General features: G+C 48.8%; 1 protein-coding gene across 1 annotated transcript in view; it reads left to right on the forward strand.

Annotated features, from left to right (window-relative positions):
- The window catches only part of LOC134943998 (putative methyltransferase DDB_G0268948), a 68,923-nt gene that overhangs the window by 45,163 nt on the left and 7,471 nt on the right, over positions 1–16,289 (forward strand). Inside the window, exons 4-5 of the mRNA XM_063932544.1 lie at positions 2,379–2,476; positions 10,864–11,001. Of these exons, the coding sequence (XP_063788614.1) occupies positions 2,379–2,476; positions 10,864–11,001 (236 nt within the window). The remainder of the gene's footprint in view (positions 1–2,378; positions 2,477–10,863; positions 11,002–16,289) is intronic.

Below are 16,289 nucleotides of genomic sequence, written 5' to 3' on the forward strand. Positions count from 1 at the left end.
TTAAAACCAGCACCGGGCTCTGCGCCTGGTGCTGGTGCCAAAAATACGGGGGACAAAAAGAGTAGGGGTCCCCCGTATTTTTAACACCAGCATCGGGCTCCACTAGCTGGACAGATAATGCCACAGCCGGGGGTCACTTTTATGCCGTGCCCTGCGGCCGTGGCATTAAATATCCAACTAGTCACCCCTGGCCGGGGTACCCTGGGGGAGTGGGGACCCCTTCAATCAAGGGGTCCCCCCCCCCCCAGCCACCCAAGGGCCAGGGGTGAAGCCCGAGGCTGTCCCCCCCCATCCAATGGGCTGCGGATGGGGGGGCTGATAGCCTTTTGTGATAATAAAAAGATATTGTTTTTTCCAGTAGTACTACAAGTCCCAGCAAGCCTCCCCCGCAAGCTGGTACTTGGAGAACCACAAGTACCAGCATGCGGGAGAAAAACGGGCCCGCTGGTACCTGTAGTACTACTGGGAAAAAAATACCCAAATAAAAACAGGACACACACACCGTCGACAGTAAAACTTTATTACACACTACCGATACACACATACTTACCTATGTTCACACGCCGACATCGGTCCTCTTCTCCATGTAGAATCCACGGATACCTGAAAAGAAAAGATCAATATACTCACCTCAGCCATGGTCCAGAGATACATCCACGTACTTGGCAAAAAAACAAACCGCAAATACCCGACCACCGGACTGAAAGGGGTCCCATGCTGACACATGGGACACCTTTCCACGAATGAGACCTGTCAGTGACAGCTGTCACAGACAGGTCTCTAAGCCAATCAGGAAGCGCAGAAGTTGCGCTCACCTGATTGGCTGAGCGCTGTCTGTACTGTGACAGCGCATCGCACAGCTCCCTCCATTATATTCAATGGTGGGAACTTAGCGGCTAGCGGTAAGGTCACCCGCCGGTCAGCGGCTGACCGGCGGGTGACCCCACCGCTACCCGCAAAGTTCCCACCATTGAAAGTAATGGAGCGGCTTTGCGATGTGCTGTCACAGTACAGACAGCGCACAGCCAATCAGGTGAGCGCCACGGAAGTAGCGCTTCCTGATTGGCTGAAGGGACGTCAGTGACAGGAGTCACGTGATGTCCCGGCATTCGGGAGAAAGGGGTCTGATGTGAAAACATTGGACCCCTTTCATTAGTCCGCTGGATCGGTGTTCGTTTTTTTTTTTTGCCAAGTACGTGGATTATCTCTCTGGACCTGGATGTACCTCTGGACGCTGGAAGGTGAGTATAATTTTTTTACAGGTACCTCGGATCGTCGGAGACCGTGGCAGTCGGCGTGTCAACATAGGTAAGTATGTGTGTGTCGGCGTATGAAATAAAGTTTTACTATCAAGGTGTGTGTCTCCTGTTTTTATTTGGGTATTTTTTCCCCAGTAGTACTACAGGTACCAGCGGGCCCGTTTTTCTCCCGCATGCTGGTACTTGTGGTTCTCCAAGTACCAGCTTGCGGGGGAGGCTTGCTGGGACTTGTAGTACTACTGGAAAATATATCTTTTTATTATCACAAAAGGCTATCAGCCCCCCCATCCGCAGCCCATTGGATGGGGGGGGACAGCCTCGGGCTTCACCCCTGGCCCTTGGGTGGCTGGGGGGGGGGACCCCTTGATTGAAGGGGTCCCCACTCCCCCAGGGTACCCCGGCCAGGGGTGACTAGTTGGATATTTAATGCCACGGCCGCAGGGCGCTGTATAAAAGTGACCCCCGGCTGTGGCATTATCTGTCCAGCTAGTGGAGCCCGATGCTGGTGTTAAAAATACGGGGGACCCCTACTCTTTTTGTCCCCCGTATTTTTGGCACCAGCACCAGGCGCAGAGCCCGGTGCTGGTTTTAAAAATACGGGGGATCCCTGCCCAATTTTTCCCCTGCATTTTTAGAACCAGGACCAGCTCGAAGAGCCCGAGGCTGGTTATGCTTTGGAGGGGGGACCCCACGCCATTTTTTTTCCGGGTTTTTCCCGTTTTTTCCCGTTTTTTAAAATCGCGGCAAAATCCGCCAAATCGGCCGATTTTCGCCCGCGACTCTGGCGAATCCGTTTTTCATTGAATATGGTGAATTCCGGAAGCCACCTTCCGGAATTCACCTGGCGAATTTGGTCGAATTAAAAAACGGCGAAAATTGCCGCGAATTCGACCGCAATTGCATATACCCCTATGGGTCTGATTCTGAGGTGGCAGTAAAGCAGAAAAGAGCAAGTAACTGTGCAGCGGGACAAACTGTGTTGCAATGCAAGGGGTGCAAATAAATTTTGATATGTGTGTTGCATGCACGGTTAATACTATATACTGGCAGCTATTTGATTTATACTTGCATTTTAAAAACATTCTGCTTACTGATTTTATAATATTTTTTTACCTACAGTTTTTGAATAACCTTTACAAACATGAAGATGTCTTTGACATCATGAGTTCTCTGTATGAAGAACTGTTTGAAGCCTTGCCATTTGCTGACAAGCGAAGGTAAGATTTGAAGGGTGGGGTACAACATGTACACATTTAGAAAGTCAACATGAAGATTCTGGCAACGTCAACAAGGACACTGTGGCTTATTGAGATGTGTTTGGCGTTAGTAACATAATAACCAGGGGCGTAGCTATGCCAGTGGGGGCCCCATAGCATCATTTTCATGGGCCCCCTGACTGACTGCTCAAAGGCACGTCGTTGTCCCCCTTCTGTGAACTAATAAAAGATCCCCTTCACCTCCCATGACTACTTAAATACCCCACTGGTGAATTACCCGTAGTGGGTGGGCACGCACCACTGGGGCCCTTTTTCAGCTTTTTACGTGTTAGCAGTGTGCTGCTGCCCTGCAGCCACATCTGCTCTCCCTGTCGGCTCTATATCATCTCTCCTCACAGTCGCTGGGAGGAGGAGGGTCCGTGACGTCACTGCAGACTCAGCCACACCTCCTCCCAGCATCAGTTAGTACTCAGGAGAGGCGGTGTGAGTTGATGTGTCTGCAGATACAAGCAGCAATGGCCAGGGTTCAGCAATTAGGTGGAGGGGAAGTGTAGGACGTGGGCCCCAGAGATGGCCCGGACCCCGTAGCAGCCACATGCCCATACCCTCAAACATTTTACACATAAAAACCGTTACTAATTAGGAAAGGGAGAGTGGTCACGGGTAAAGGGGGCGTAGTTACGCCCCCTTTCCTATACTTTCAATGGAAGTTTGGAGAGTCAAAAATTGGTACAGACCATAAAAAAGGTACTGTACCTGCCAAAAAGTTACAGTTGGAGGGTATGCATCTCCTGCACCTATTGTAGCTATGCCCTTGTATATACAGGATGCAGTTATGTAACCAGCGGTCAGGAGATAATACCGGCACCTACATCCCGCCCCCTCACAATCCCGACAGTCAGCATGCTGACCAACAGGGACTATTCCCCCTCGTGGGTGTCCACGAGGTAGGCATTTGATATGCCGGCTGTCAGGATCCCGGCGCTCAGTATACCGGCGCCGGAATCCCGACAGCCAGCATACCGACAACTATGCTCCCTCTTGGGGGGGTCCACGACTTCCCTGGAGGGAGAATAAATAGCATGGCGCACGACTGTGCCCGCAGCATGGAGAGCGCAGCAAGCCCGCAAGGGGATCTTTTGCGCTCACCTCGCTGCCCATTGGCGGAACCAGCGAGCGGTGGGCCCAGGTGCAACAAAATGCTTTGCCCCCCCTCCCTCATCCCGTCCAAGTCCACCCCCTCACCCCTGGAGAGGATCTGGTGAGTGGGACCTGCAAAGGGCCAGGGAAATAGATACCTAGCAACAGTGCCGTAACTAGACATTTTAGCGCTGTGTGCAAGAAACGACATCGGTGCACCCCCTTTAAGTAAAATAGGGGCAGTGCGCGCCGCAGGCGCACACACACACAAAAAATAGGGGCGTGGCTTCATGGGGAAGGGGTGTGGCCACAAAATAATACCAATTCATATAACGGTGCACAGTAGTCTCCATTATTCAAATTACGCCGCACAGTAGCGCCACTAGACCAGGTAGAGCCCCTTTTACACATTACGGCGGACAGATTCCCCTTTTTACACATTACGGCAGACAGCGGCCCTTTTTACACATTACGGCAGACTGCGTCTCCCTTTTACACATTACGGCAGACAGCATCCACTTTTTACACATTAGGCAGACAGCAGCTCATTTTTACACATTACGGCAGACAGCGTCCCCTTTTTTACACATTACGGCAGACAGCATCCCCTTTTTACACATTACGGCAGACAGAGTACCCTTTTTTTACACATTACGGCAGACAGTCCCCCTTATTACACATTACGATAGACAGACAGACAGAATAGATTATACTTACTGTCTCCGCTGGCTCAGACAGTAAGGCAGATCGGTGCAGACAGTCAGGCAGATGATGATCCTGGGCAGGCAGGAAAGGAGGAGAAGGGAGGGGGACTGGAGCCGCAGCAACGCATTGTAATTGGTGGTGGTGCCGCTGCAGCTGTCCCTCTCCTTCCACATAGGCTGGCCGACGCTGCTGTGATGAGGGAAGCACATCCCAGCATTTACAGCAGCGGCGGCCAGCCGATGTGGAAGGAGAGGGACAGCTGCAGCAGCGCCACCACCAATTACACTGTGCTGCTGCCGGCTCCCAAGTCCCCCTCCCTCCTTCTCCCTGTGGCCGCGTCCCTGCTGCTCCTCTCCTCTGGCCCACAGCAAACAGCGGCAGGCGGCATGCAATAAGTAGTTTTCATCTTAGTGATACTATTAGCACCTTATAAACATACAGTAATTAACCATTGCTGTCTTATCCATGGCTGGTTGCAGTGGCGTGCTGTGAGGCAGGCAAGGCAGAGTCTTTCCTGTCAACTGATGTTTGCACCAGAGTTTTGAATGTATGAAGTATACAAAAAATACAAAGAATATATTAGAAATATCTTCTTTGTATTACTCTAATCATTTTTATAGTCAAAAAAACTCTGCAGCAAAAAGTCTATGGCAGGTGATGTAGTGTCCCTCGTGCCTATCATTTCCATACATCTCTGATCAAAATTAGAGATGAGCGGGTTCAGTTCTCAGAGAACCAAACCCTACTGTACTTCACGCTCTGAGCCTGGTTCAGAGTCAGGCTCGGGTTTTCCCGCCTGTCTCGGAAACCCGAACGAGGTAAAACGCCATCATCCCACTGTCAAATTCTCACAGGATTTGGATTCCATATAAGGAGCCGCGCGTCCCCGCCATTTTCACTCCGGCATTGGAGAGTGTACAGAGAAGATGTGTCTCCGTTCTCTAAGTGTCCTCAGTGTCTGTGGCTTGTGCTGAATCTGTCCAGTCACAGTGCTTGTGTCCTCTGCTGCCATATGTCCAGTGGTTCTGTGTTATGCTGCATCAGTTCAGTGGTGGTGTGTTGTGCTGCATCAGTCACAGTGGTGGTGTCCTTTGCTGCCATATATCCAGTGCTGCTGTATAATAAGTCCCTTACAGTGTTGCTGTGTTGTCCTGCATCAGACCAGTGGTAGTGTCCTGGGCATCAGTCAGTCCAGTGACCATTCACAGTGGTGGTGTCATCTGCTGCCATATGCCCAGTGCTGCTGTATAATTATCTGTGTTGTCCTGCATCAGACCAGTGCTAGTGTCCTGTGCATCAGTCAGTCCAGTGACCAGGCAATCACAGTGGTATACGCTGCTGCTATATGTCCACTGATACAGTATAATAATAATAATAATAATAATAATTAATAATAATAATAACAACCACAAGTCCCTCACAGTGTTGCTGTGTTGTGCTGCATCAGACCAGTGGTGGTGTGTTGTGCTGCATCAGTCAGTGATGGTGTCCTTTGCTGCCATATATCCAGTGCTGCTGTATAATAAGTCCCTTACAATGTTGCTGTGTTGTCCTGCATCAGACCAGTGGTAGTGTCCTGGGCATCAGTCAGTCCAGTGACCATTCACAGTGGTGGTATCCTCTGTTGCCATATGTCCAGTGCTGCTGTATAATAAGTCCCTTAGAGTGTTGCTGTGTTGTCCTGCATCAGACCAGTGGTAGTGTCCTGGCCATCAGTCATTCCAGTGACCAGGCAACCACAGTGGTATATGCTGCTGCTATATGTCCACTGCTGATGTATAATAATAATAATAATAATAATAATAATAATAACAACAACAAGTCCCTCACAGTGTTGCTGTGTTGTGCTGCATCAGACCAGTGGTAGTGGCCTGGGCATCAGTCAGTCCAGTGACCATTTACAGTGGTGGTGTCCTCTGCTGCCATATGTCCAGTGCTGCTGTATAAAAAGTCCCTTACAGTGTTGCTATGTTGTCCTGAATCAGACCAGTGGTAGTGTCCTGGGCATCAGTCAGTCCAGTGACCATTCAACAGTGGTGGTGTCATCTGCTGCCATATGCCCAGTGCTGCTGTATAATTATCTGTGTTGTCCTGCATCAGTCAGTCCAGTGACCATTCACAGTGGTGGTGTCCTCTGCTGCCATATGCCAGTGCTGCTGTATAATAAGTGTCTTACAGTGTTGCTGTGTTGGGCTGTATCAGACCAGTGGTAGTGTCCTGGCCATCAGCCATCAGTCATTCCTATGCCGCATATTGTGTTATATAACTCCAGAAACATAATGGAGAACAAAAATTTGGAGGATAAAATAGGGAAAGATCAAGAACCACTTCCTCCTACTGCTGAAGCTGCTGCCACTGGCCATGACACAGACGATGAAATGCCATCAACGTCGTCTGCCAAGGCCGATGCCCAATGTGATAGTAGAGAGCATGTAAAGTCCAAAAAGCCAAATTTCAGTAAAAAGACCCAAAAAAAGAAATTGAAATGGTCTGAGGATAAACATAAACTTGCCAATATGCCATTTATGATACGGAGTGGCAAGGAATGGCTGAGGCCCTGGCCTATGTTCATGACTAGTGGTTCACTTCACATGACGATGGAAGCCCTCATCCTCCCACTAGAAAAATTAAAAAAGTTAAGCTGGAAAAAGCACAGAAAAGAACTGTGCGTTCTGAGATGGTATCACAAATCCCCAAGGAGAGTCCAAGTGTGTCGGTGGTTGCAATGCCTGACCTTCCCAAAACTGGACGGGAAGAGGTGGCTCCTTCCACCATTTGCAGGCCCCCTGCATGTGATGGAAGGAGCACCCACAGTCCAGTTACTGATTATTAAAATTGAAGATGTCACTGTTGAAGTACACCAGGATGAGGATATGGGTGTTGCTGGCGCTGAGGAGGAAGTTGACGATGAGGATTCTGATGGTGATATGATTTGTTTAAGTCAGGCACCGGGTGAGACACCTGTTGTCTGTGGGATGAATAAGCCCATTGTGACGCCTGGGTAAATTACCAAAAAAGCCACCTCTTCGGTGTGGAATTATTTCTCCACAAATCCGGACAACCGGTGTCAAGCCGTGGGTTGCCTCTGTCAATCTGTAATAAGTAGGGGTAAGGATGTTAACCACCTAGGAACATCTTCCCTTATACGTCACCTGCTACGCATTCATCAGAAGTCAGTGACAAGTTGTGAAACTTTGGGTACGAGCGTAAGCAGTCCACTGACACCTAAATCGCTTCTTCCTCTTGTACCCAAGCTCCTGCAAGCTACACCACCAACTCCCTAAACATCAAACTTCCTCCTCAGTCAGCAAAAATCAGTAGTCCTGCAGGCCATGTCACTGGCAAGACTGAGGAGTCTTCTCCTAACTGGGATTCCTCCGGAGGATCCTTGAGTGGTACGTCTGCTGTTGTTGCTGCTGGGAGTCGATCATCATCCCAGAGTGGATTTCGGAAGACCACTTGTACTATTTCAACTAAGCAATTGACTGTCCAACAGTCCTTTGTGAGGAAGAAGAAATATGACAGTAGTCATCCTTTTGCAAAGCAGATAACCGAGGCCTTGACAACTATGTTGGTGTTAGACGTGCGTCCGGTATCCACCCTTAGTTCTGTGGGACTTAAAGAATTGTTTGAGGTACTGTGTCCCTGGTATCAAATCCCATCTAGGTTCCACTTCACAAGGCAGGCAATACTGAGAATTTACAGAGACGTCAGAAAAAGTGTCCACAGTGTCCTACAAAATGCAATTGTACCCACTGTCCACTTAACAATGGACATGTGGAGCACGGCAGACTAAGAACTAAATGACTGTGACAGCCCACTGGGTAGATGTGTGGCCTTCCACAGCAACAGCAGTGGCACCAGTAGCAGCATCTCGCAAACACCAACTTGTTCCTAGGCAGGCTATGCTATGTATCACCGTTTCCGTAAGCGGCACACAACCTCTTACAGAAACTGAGGGACATCATCGCACAATGGCTTACCCCAATTAGACTCTCCTGGGGATTTGTGATATCGGACAACGCCACCAATACTGAGCGTGCATTACATCTGGGCAAATTCCAGCACGTCCCATGTACCTGCCCTGCTATCACCGGTAGCAAGAGGTGGTAACGAGGTGGAATTCAACACTCTATATGCTTTAGAGGATGGAGGAGCAACTAAAGGCCATTTAAGCCTATACATCCACATACGATATAGGCAAAGGAGGGGGAATGCACCTGACTCAAGCGCAGTGTAGAATGATTTCCGTCTTGTGCAAGGTTCTCCAACCCTTCAAACTTGCCACACGTGAAGTCAGTTCAGACACTGCCAGCTTCCCCTCATCAGGCTTTTGCAGAAGCAGCTGGAGAAATTAAAGGAGGAGCTAAGACAGAGCTAATCTGCAAAGTATGTGGGACTTGATGATGGAGCCCTTCATTCGCTTTGCCAGGATTCAAGGGTGGTCAATCTGTTGAAATCAGAGCACTACATTTTGGCCACCATGCTCGATCCTAGGTTTGAAGCCTACGTTGTATCTCTCTTTCCGGCAGACACAAGTCTGCAGAGGTTCAAAGACCTGCTGGTGAGAAAATTGTCAACTCAAGAGGAATAGCGTTGACGCGAGGCTCCTTATATGGAATGCAAAACCTGCGAGAATCCAACAGCGGGATGATGACATTTTGACTCGTTCTAGTTTCTGAGTCAGGTGGGAAAACCTGAGCCATGCTCTGATCCGGGCTTGGGACGTGATGTTCGGTTCTCAGAGAACCGAACCCACTCATTTCTATTTCCGACCTATTCAACAGGGGCTGGTTTTTCTGACAAGTCGGGAATTCCTGACTTGTCAGAAAACATGGGTATCCACGTGCTTTTGTTGGAAATGCAGCCAAATATGACAGGTTTTGGCCCTGTTTCTGACAATCTCAATCTGACTTTAAAAAAAGTCGGATTGAGGAGGTGAGATGGGGGAGTGGGGCGGCAGGCTATAGGGGCAGCCGGTACCTCTCTAGATAGATGGGCGTCCCCCCTGCCAGGCTTCTCTCTCTCGGCAGTAACGGCCATCCCCCCAGCCAGGCTCCTCAGATTTGGTCGCTCTCATTGTGCATTGTCGGATCGGAAAGGATCCAACTTGAATTGAATTTACCCCCTATGTGTATGAGACGGATTCTCCATCTAGAACAGAAGACTTGTACTAAGAGTTACCTAAGGAGAATGTTAACATACATTTCCTCCTGAAAGAAGATTCCCTCCATACATTTCCTCCTGAAAGAAGCTAAGGGGTTTATTCATGTAGCAGTGAAAAGTGTGGAGAAGTGAGCATGTGGAGAAGTTGTACATGGCAACCAATCAGCTGCTCTGTATCATTTTATAGTATGCAAATTATAAATATTACTTCAATGCTGATTGGTTGCCATGGGCAACTTCTCTACTGGCTCACTTCTCACACTTTTCACTGCTTCATGAATAGACCGCCAAGTCACATATAGTAGAAAAAAGAACATGTGGTAACATAGCAACACCCAACCGACATGCCAATGAAACATTAAAGTGATAAGCAGCAGCATTGCTATCAATAATAGGAATGTTATTAAATGACAAATTGCCTAAATAAATACAGGCAAATATCTAGAAGGAAAACCACTTAAACATACACCTAGACAAACTTCCGACTTCTCACCTAGGCAGAAGAATTTCCCAAAATATTAGGGCACAAATGTGACCTTTTACCGCTCACAACCCGTTTCCTGGAAAATTATGTGTCCCAGGCACTTGTCTTTAGGACTTAAACTCGAGCAGGCAGTAAGTTATCATGGGACGAAGTAGAATGACAGATGTACGGTATGGAGAATAGGGCTATCTACTGTATAATAAAGCAACAAGACAAATAGAAGAAATGTCTAGTCCAAGCAGAAAATCAAAGTCCAGTAAACAAGTAATTTGCTTGTCACAAGAGTCATTCCAGGCAGCAATCCAGTTACAAAATCCAGTAAACAGCAAGGGTCAGTTCAGGCAGCAATTCAGTTACAAATTCCAGTGAACAGCAAGGGTCAGTTCAGGCAGCAATTCAGTTACAAAATCTAGTGAACAGCAAGGGGTCAGTTCAGGCAGCAATTCAGTTACAAAATCCAGTAAACAGCAAGGGGTCAGTTCAAGCATCAATTTAGTTACAAAATCCAGTTAACATGCAATGGTCAGTTCAGGTGGCAATCCATTAGCGAAGTCCTGTAAACAAATAAGGTTCAGTCTAGCAGCAAACATTCACCTAGAAATGGGAAATGCTGTAACTAACTACCACTGAGCTCTAGACCTCTCTGCTGCTTTCTCTGAATTGCAGTCATGTAACCGACCCATTACGGATAAAATCATCTCAGCTGCTTAGAAACAAGAGCAACTTGAAGAACGGAACTGGCAATGCTTCTAAAATAATGAGTCATTGAATTAACCGTGGCAACCCCTAACAATACCTACAATGTTGTTACCTTAATCATGAATATATTTGATCTTTTGAAATACTATATCTGAAATTGGCTTATTTTTCTATTTTGTATTCTATTTTTCAGGATCACTGGCATACCAGAAATAATTAATTTAACCCCACAAGAACTCTTGGGTTTTTTTGAGTCCTCATTTATGTTCCAAAAATTTCTAACAAAGGATAGGGCTGCAGCCACTGCTTTCTTACAAACTGTGGAGAAAAGGTAAGAAAAACAGTAACAAGAAACAATAGAGAACAAAAGATATAGATTACTGAAATAAAAAGCATATATAAAATATATTGTTTATGCACTTAAACCAATCCAGCTCAATATATTACCCTTTCTCAGTAGGTTGAGAGGAAAGTAGAGTAATTTACAAAACAGAGGTGCAGCAGTCATTGCAATGTCACAAAACTGAATGTGAGGACCATTTTTCTTTTATGTGTAATGAAGTATACATTAACATAGCAAATATACATTTCCCCTGAAGAAACGCAATCCCATACCCAGCATCACTACAGACAGTGATACATCATTTAAATTAGTAATAGTTAATACAGTATATCCAAAAATCCTGGGCAGTGAGCAATATGACTGACCGGAGGTTATGATTTGTGCACAGACCATGGGGTATATTTACTAACAGTCGATTTTGGTTCTATTTAAAATCGACCAGAATAGAACCAACATCCCCACAAAATTGACCACATTGGTTCTATTCCAAATAGCTAATTTACTAAGTTGATTTTGAGTTCTTTTTAAAAATTGCTGTATGATGTTAGTTCGATTTTTGAAGTTCTAAAAGTATTCTATTCATCAAAAATCAACCCAAAATCGACAAAAATATACAAAAGCATTTCTATTGGTCAATACAGGCCACATGCACTGTATTACCCACAAACACCTTAATTCCTGGGCTAATTTGCATATCAACCATTTTGTTTTAAATCATTGCTGTGCCTTTCAATGTCATGATTTATGCATCCAGAGTGCCCCACATCCTTCTCAACTGGGTTCAGTATGAGTTACCGATGAACTGAATGCCAGCGGTCAGTATACTGACAGCGGCATCCCGTTCATCAGAATCCCGACAGCCCCCCATTAAGCCCCCTAACCCTTACCTTTTCCCTACCCTAACCCTCCCTTGTGGGTGTCTAACCCTAACCCTCCACGCTTGGTGCCTAACCCTAACCCTTCCTTCCCTGCTGCCTAAACCTAACCCTCTCTGCTGGGTGCCTAACCCTAACCTTCCCTTCAATGTGCTAAACCCTAACCTTCCGCCCCGGTCTCTAATCTTCCTGTGGCTTCCCCCTCCTGACCGCCGGCGACATAACTACATCCCATCTTAACATATAGGTACACTGAGCAGCTGCCCAGGGCCCCACAATTCTAGGGTCCTTGGATCAGGTGCCTGTGGTGGTCACAAAGATTCTCTACCTGCCTCCCAGCATGCAGCCAGACAGTGAATGACTGTCAGCATGCTGATTGGTGGATGGCTGGAGCTATCCACCAGTCAGTGCTGACAGCCATTCACTGTATTGAAGCATGTAGAGAAATGGCACTAAAACATAGGAGGGACAAGATATAAAAAAAATTTCTGTGAATGGGTGGGTAGGGGGAATCAATATTTAATCCCACCGCAGGAGATCCCTGCGTTCGAAAGAATTATGATGGGATCCCACTGTTTAAAAATCTAACAAGGGTGAGTAAGGGGTGTTCTCCACTCTCCCCACCCCCCTAAATCTAACCCTCCCTACATGCAGCCTAACCCTGACCACTCCCCAGAGGTGCCTAAACCTAACCCTTGCCCCCAGCAGGGCCGTAACTAGGTATGTGCGAACGGTGCCTTGCCCACCCACGCATTTGTAGGGTGAGCACACTGTTTGCTATCCCACCGAATGGCCGCTGGTGTATGTGTCTGCGCTGTACATATGTAGGCAGCGCAGAGCACACTGTCTACCTCATGTGCTCCGCCCCCGCTCCCTTCTCTGCTGTAATAGGGGGATAAGTCAGCGGTTGTCAGACAGGATAGCAGCGGCTGACTATGTACACTTGCAGCCGCTCTTATACCTTCTCTGATCGCCTGGCCCACACTCGCTCTGTGACAGCATGGATTTAGATGCAGACAGCGTTACCTGGTCAGAGCAGTCCGGGATGACTGGTCTAAACAGCCGCTGCTCGGGATGAATGAGGCCAGCCCCTTTTAGCCTTTGCTTTGCTTTAATGGTGGCTGGCCCCTCCCCTAAGCTGAGCCTCATTGCTGCTGGACCCTCCTCTCCTGTCTTTCAGCAGTCAGTCTCTTCCTATATCGCTCTATTCTCCTCCCAATAAGCATCCATTCCAAAACAAGGTTACGCTGTTTCCTGTTTTGTAAAGCTGGTGAGTGCAAGGAGGAGGTGGTGAAGGGGAGGGTTAGTGTATATTTGCATATTATACACACACACACACACACACACACACACACACACACACACACACACACACACACACATATATATGTATATGTGAGAGGGACAGTACGGTGTAGTGCCTGCTGCAGATCAGGTGTCACTCGCTTCTTACCGCAAGTTGCCCTTCTCATCTTCCGGCCACGGAACTTCTTTAGGCCGGGAACCTTTCCTGGAACCTCAACGGAGCGATTCGGCCTTGGGGTCCAGACGGCTAGGGGAAGAGAAACACTAGTCACTGAGTATTAACTCTTTCCGCGGTGAGGAAGAGGACACAACAGGGGTGGCACTGACCTTCACCAGCTAGGTGAACATCATCACTGGCCCTAAGGTCTCAGCCACCCAATCGTCACCTATTGGTACTTGTGCACCAGGTGGAGGTGAACCTCACTCGGCCTAGCGAGGTCTCGCGAACCGGCGCCCAACACAGACCAAGAAACCCACAGAGGGGAATACTCACACAGCCACTCTTGTCACCTTGCCTGTTGCGGGTCTCTGCTCCTGGAGAGAAAATGACAGCAGCCTCCCTACAAACAAGTAAATAGGCTAACCACTAACCTGGCCTATTTTACTACAAACTCTAAACAACAAATACATCTTGGGCAAACTGCTACACCTGTGTCCAACTGACAGAACATACACATACAAGGCGACAACAGTAGTGATATACAACAAAGTATGAGTTACCTTTGAGTTTGGTTTGGTGAATGGTCTAGCCACTTCGTGCCGGCTAATAAGCACCTGTACTAAACCCCCGGGCGCATGCGCAAACTAGCTCCCTCTCATGGACAGCTGTCCACTTCAGGTTCATTGGATGGTAGGGCGTTTGGGGCGGTACCGACTCTCCACAGCCTCCCCGATCCCAAACGGAGTACAGCAACAGGCCTCAAGCAAGCTGCCTCACAGCCCACTTGCTGAGGGGACCCAGCCGGAGAGGAGTCTGTACTGCATAGGTGTTCCCACTTGTAAGGGTGGAGCCCTGCTAAACAAACTAGAGCGGGGATGTTCTGACCCCGCCTGTGTTGAGTCCCCAGACTTATGGACACAGGCCCAGGAGTTTGGCTACGGTGTCTCAGACCGGAGACCTGGGTGGGAGTACAGGCCAGAGGGGCCTGATTATGTGGACACAGGCCAGGGAGGCCTATATGAGCGCAAGCCTAACACCTGTATATACTCACTAGACTAGCGTCCTCTACTGGATGCTCAGGCCTAATGCCTGTAATCACCCACGGGCCTAGTGCCCGCCTACAAGATTCCCCAGTGACCTTGGCCTAATGCCAAGATCACTACCAGAAAACTTATTTCTCCTAACTTACCCACAGGCCTAATGCCTGTATGTGCCCACAGGCTTAATGCCTGCCTAACCGTGGAGCAGTAACCTTGGCCTAATGCCAAGATTACTATATACAATGTAGTGGCCCACTACTCCTAACTAGCACTCAGGCCTATTGCCTGTCTATGCCCACAAGCCTAATGCCTGGCAACCCAGTGGTCTATGTGGAATTAAAGGAAGGAGGTGATGGCCCACGGCTGCCTACCCGACTCGGTGGGAGAGGCTGCAGTGGGGAGCTTTGTCAGCTCTTTTGCTTCCCACACATTGCAGCACTCTCCACCGGTCCTCCGCCGCTGGGATCCTGGCACCACCTCTTCTATCTTCTCGGCTGCCGCCTCTTCTATCTTCTCGGCCGCTGCCTCTTCTATCTTCTCAGTTGCCGCCTCTTCTTTCTTTTTCTCCTGAAGCTCTTCTTTCTTCAGCGCCCGGCGCCCGACTGAGCTCTCCCGCTCCGCAGCGTCTGATATATGATGCTGGGAGGGGGCGGAGCTATGATGCGGCGAGCCCTGATATGCTCGTCGCAGCCCGTCTCCATTGGCTGCCCAGGTACAAGCCCCGATTGGCTCACGCCTGGTGCGCCATTCAAATGGTCACAAATTGATTGGAGGGGCTTGAATCCTAACAGGATTACTGGGAACCCGATGCAGCGCTGAATCCCGCCGTGAGCCGACGCCTGCCAGAGAAGAATGGAGGTATGGATTCTCCGTTCCCTCCCAGCACGGTATCCACTTACATTTCCCCCCCTGTTTCCTTTGTAGTCCCTACAAAGATGCGGGCAGTTGCCCACTCAAATTTTGGATCTGCAAAGTGGTAAGCGGGTACTCCCAACGTTGTTCATGTAGAACGCCTGGGCAGAGCAGGTGGGGGAAAAACAGATCCCACTGGGTCTGCAGCCACTACTGATTCCTCTGACGGCAAGGGGCCTTGTGGTATGGCAGGTGGAGGGACCCACCAATCATCTTCATCCTCATCCACTCCCGGAGTGGCCTCTGGGATCGGCTCTAGGGGAAGCAGATCCTCGAAGAGGCAAGTCCACAGCATGTTCAGATGTAGAGTGCGGACGCAATTGCTTCCGTCTTCCGCCTTCACCTCGTAGACTGGATTGTCAGGAGACACCTGCCGCTGAACGACATAAGGCAGCACCTCCCATCGCTCACTCAACTTGTTCCCAGGTAACTTCTCTCGAACCAGCACCCTTTGTTCCTCAGCAAATGGTCCTCCCAATGTCCGTCCAGGGCTGGGATGTAGTTTGGACCCGATGTTCCCTGCCGCCAAATCTCCGGCAAGTTTTAGGCGCCATTTCTGCTCCTAGATCCATCCACTGTGTGTCCACTGATCATCCTCCATGGGTAGAGACAAATCAAGGTCTTGCAATTCCAGAATTCCAGAAGATCCGCATACCAAGCCTTCTTGGCCAGTCCGAAGCAATGAGGATCGCCTGAACTCTTGTTCTTTTTATTAGTTTCAGAACTCTTTGGATGAGTGGAAGTGGAGGGAACACATACACTGACTGGAACACCGACAGAGTTACTAGGGCATCCACCGCCACTGCATGTGGGCCTCTCAACCTGGAACAGTACCTCCAAAGCTTCTTGTTGAGGCGGGAGGCCATCATGTCTATCTGAGGTACCCCCACTGGCTTGTTACCTCTGTGAACACCTCCGGGTGGAGGCCCCATTCTCCTGGATGGAGATCGTGACTGCTGAGGAAGTCCGCTTCCCTGTTCACTC

Source organism: Pseudophryne corroboree, chromosome 7, assembly GCF_028390025.1.
Source record: "Pseudophryne corroboree isolate aPseCor3 chromosome 7, aPseCor3.hap2, whole genome shotgun sequence".
Classification (NCBI taxonomy): Eukaryota; Metazoa; Chordata; class Amphibia; order Anura; family Myobatrachidae; genus Pseudophryne; species Pseudophryne corroboree.